Source organism: Triticum dicoccoides, chromosome 1B (genome assembly GCF_002162155.2).
Source record: "Triticum dicoccoides isolate Atlit2015 ecotype Zavitan chromosome 1B, WEW_v2.0, whole genome shotgun sequence".
Classification (NCBI taxonomy): domain Eukaryota; kingdom Viridiplantae; phylum Streptophyta; class Magnoliopsida; order Poales; family Poaceae; genus Triticum; species Triticum dicoccoides.
The window spans coordinates 656,645,989-656,648,847 of record NC_041381.1 but is presented as its reverse complement, the minus strand read 5'-3'; the positions used below and the strand labels follow the sequence as shown (position 1 = coordinate 656,648,847).

The 2,859-nt window shown below is 45.4% G+C and overlaps 1 protein-coding gene across 1 annotated transcript in view; it reads right to left on the bottom strand.

Moving 5' to 3' along the window:
- Nucleotides 1-1,929, bottom strand: part of LOC119350814 — a 3,851-nt gene extending 1,922 nt beyond the window's left edge. The window contains exon 1 of the mRNA XM_037618466.1: nt 1,237-1,929. Within this exon, the coding sequence (XP_037474363.1) occupies nt 1,237-1,929 (693 nt within the window). The remainder of the gene's footprint in view (nt 1-1,236) is intronic.
- Between the last annotated feature and the right edge of the window lie 930 nt (nt 1,930-2,859).

The following is a 2,859-nucleotide window of genomic DNA, read 5'->3' as shown; positions in this document are numbered from 1 at the left end:
TTTTGGGTCAATTGACTAAAGAATATGAATAAAAAGTATACTGCTGGATTTGTATTCGAAAGAGTTTTTGACGGTATAATTTTTTATGGAACATAGTTTACATTTTATTAGTTAAATCTATGGTACTTTGACCCAAAAATTAGAGGGGGCCTACTAAACCCGGACGGAGGGAATACAAGATTAATGAACACTTCAGTAGTTTAGTTGCAACTGTACATTGCACAATACTTCCTATAGCTATAGGTCAACACTTAAACTCACCAAATAGCATAACTTGTACATGTAACTACTCAAAGTGTTACCAACTAATCATCCAGAAAAAGGAAACTACCACTTTGTTTTGACTTTTGATAGTTCAAATTGTCACATTTATGACAAAAGACATCGAAATGCTCTCGAAATGAGCTTTCCAAAAGGATGTATGTGGAATGACATATTAGCTACTCCAACTCACTTATGAGGTCCCAATCTAATTTTCACATTTTGCAGCTCAGACCTCATGAGATTCTGACAGATGCTAGCAAGAATTCAAATTTTGTTGAAGAGAGAGATGGCATGCGCAGATTAAGGGAAACATAAAAAAAGGGCAGCCCCAGTGCATGTAGCTCCCGCTTGCGCAGGGTCTGGGGAAGGGTCTAGCAAAATCTATAAATGCTGCAATAAGATGAACTGACACTCTATGTCCGGTACATGCAGAATTGCACACACGGGCCATGTATATGCAATGCAAGCATATTACATATCCAAGCAATGCAATCTCTTTTTAACAAACAAATGCTACATTGTTCACACAATTTATGAGCACTTATAGGTTAACAAGAAAATCAAGGGGTTTCTCTAATGAATAAGATCTGATTTAAACAGGCAAAAATAGATCACGCAGAAAGAAGTTGTTATTAGTAGTGGGCCCCCTGCTGTTCGAATCAGCACGTCCAACAGAGACCGGTTTAACCTTTTTATCTGGTAACTATTTCATATGAAAACTCTACCTTAGCATTTGAAGGGGGAGTCAAGTCTTGACAATCAGACCTAATAAGTTATATCCAGTTTGCCAACTAACATGCCAAAATTCCTTGGATTCTGACTCAAATACGTGCACGATATTGCTTGCCATGCAAATGTTGTTTCATGTGAGTCTAATAACCGATGCACAACCAAAGCGATGCATATTACTACGGACCCAAACAGATGAATTTTACAGAAACACATCAAACAAAGCATTGAGCGAACTAGGACCTGACGGAACAGAAGCTTATTGCCCTCCTCCGCCTCCTGAGCAAGCCTATCCAACCTCCTTAGCATCCCGGAATACATCTCCTCCTCCTCGGTTGCTTGCTCTCCGATGTTTGCCGGCTGAGGCGGCAGCCGCGGCATTGGCGACTCCGGGGCGAAGGTGTGGCACTGGTACTGGCCCCGGTAACGAGGACCCACGTTGACGATCGTGAGGGAGGTGGGGACGAGGCGGGAATCAACAAGGAGGAAGGCGCGGTGGGCGAACGAGTAGATGGAGAGGTCGGTGGCGACAGAGGGGGCTAAGAGGAGAAACACGACGGGGTGGGCGAGGGCCACAGATTTGGATAGGGAGCGGGCGCCGGCGGCCTCGCGCATGGAGGGGCGGCGCATCGTGCACGCGCTGTGGCGGGAGGAGAAGAAGCCGACGGTGGCCGTGCCCGTGCGTGCGGGGAAGCAGGGCTTGAAGCAGCTAAGTGCGTTGGAGAGGGCGGAGGGTCGAGCGAGCGAGGAGTGGCCGGTGACGTAGATGTGTAGGGTTGGGGCCGGATCGTCGTCGGAGAAGGAAGGGGGGAGGGCGGCACGGCTGAGGAGTATCCCGTCGCAGTCCACGCCGGCGGCTGCACAGCAGTCGAGGAGCGCCGCGAAGGCCTGAATGGAGACGGAGAGCTTCGCGGCGTCGGCGTCGGCGGCGGCCATTCCTGGACTGCGATGCGATCTGGGGTTTGGCCGTTCGGGGGCTGCTTCGGCCTTTGGAGCGTGTACTTATCGGTCGACTATTTTCCACCTGAGTGTCAGTTTTTGAAGTACCGTCAGATCTTTATGCAACGGCTCAGATTCGTCCCCGCTCGTACATCTTTTTTGATGGATTCACTCTTGCACTACATTTGAAGGTGCTTATAATGGTGTCACAATTGTCATGTTGCTCTTTATATGTGATGGTCAAACGGCGAGAGATTGGAGAAAGGCATGTTGACTTGTCCAGAACTTGGTTTTTTCAAGAGCTCAATGATGGGTTGCTCCATTTAGACAATGGAATAAAAACTAAAAGCAACAATGGCATTGATGTTATAAGGACTTAGGCGAGCGTTCAATGGGACTAGAGGAGATGGCGCGCTCTGCCACGCCTGGCTATTGTTACCTACTCTGTAAGGTGATTTTAAGTTGATCGGTTAGACCGGGATGGTCGGATCAACGTAGGTAAAGGCTTAACTCATGTTTTTTTTTGAGGGATCGTCAACATGATCTACATTTTTTTAAATGCATATTGGTTTGTGGCGGTGATGTGGTATGGGAGCAAATATTATTTGTTGCTTACTATGCTAATACCACGAGAGCGCCCAAGTCGTTCGAGGCATACATCGTGGCCTAAGTACTGATGATGCGTACGATTTTACATGATTCTTCATGGATAGTTTGTTTTTCTCTGGGGTAATGTGGGTATGTCATTGCACATTTTTTGTGTTCCTTGTGTGTTTTTTCCTTCTGTTTATCTTTTTTTACTTTTCCTTGTTCTCCTTTTATTTTTCATCTACTTATTCATTTTCCCTTTCTTTTCCCTTGTTAGAAATTAAATAATTTAAAAATATGAACATTTTATAAAAGTAAAGAACAATTTTTAAAAGTGCA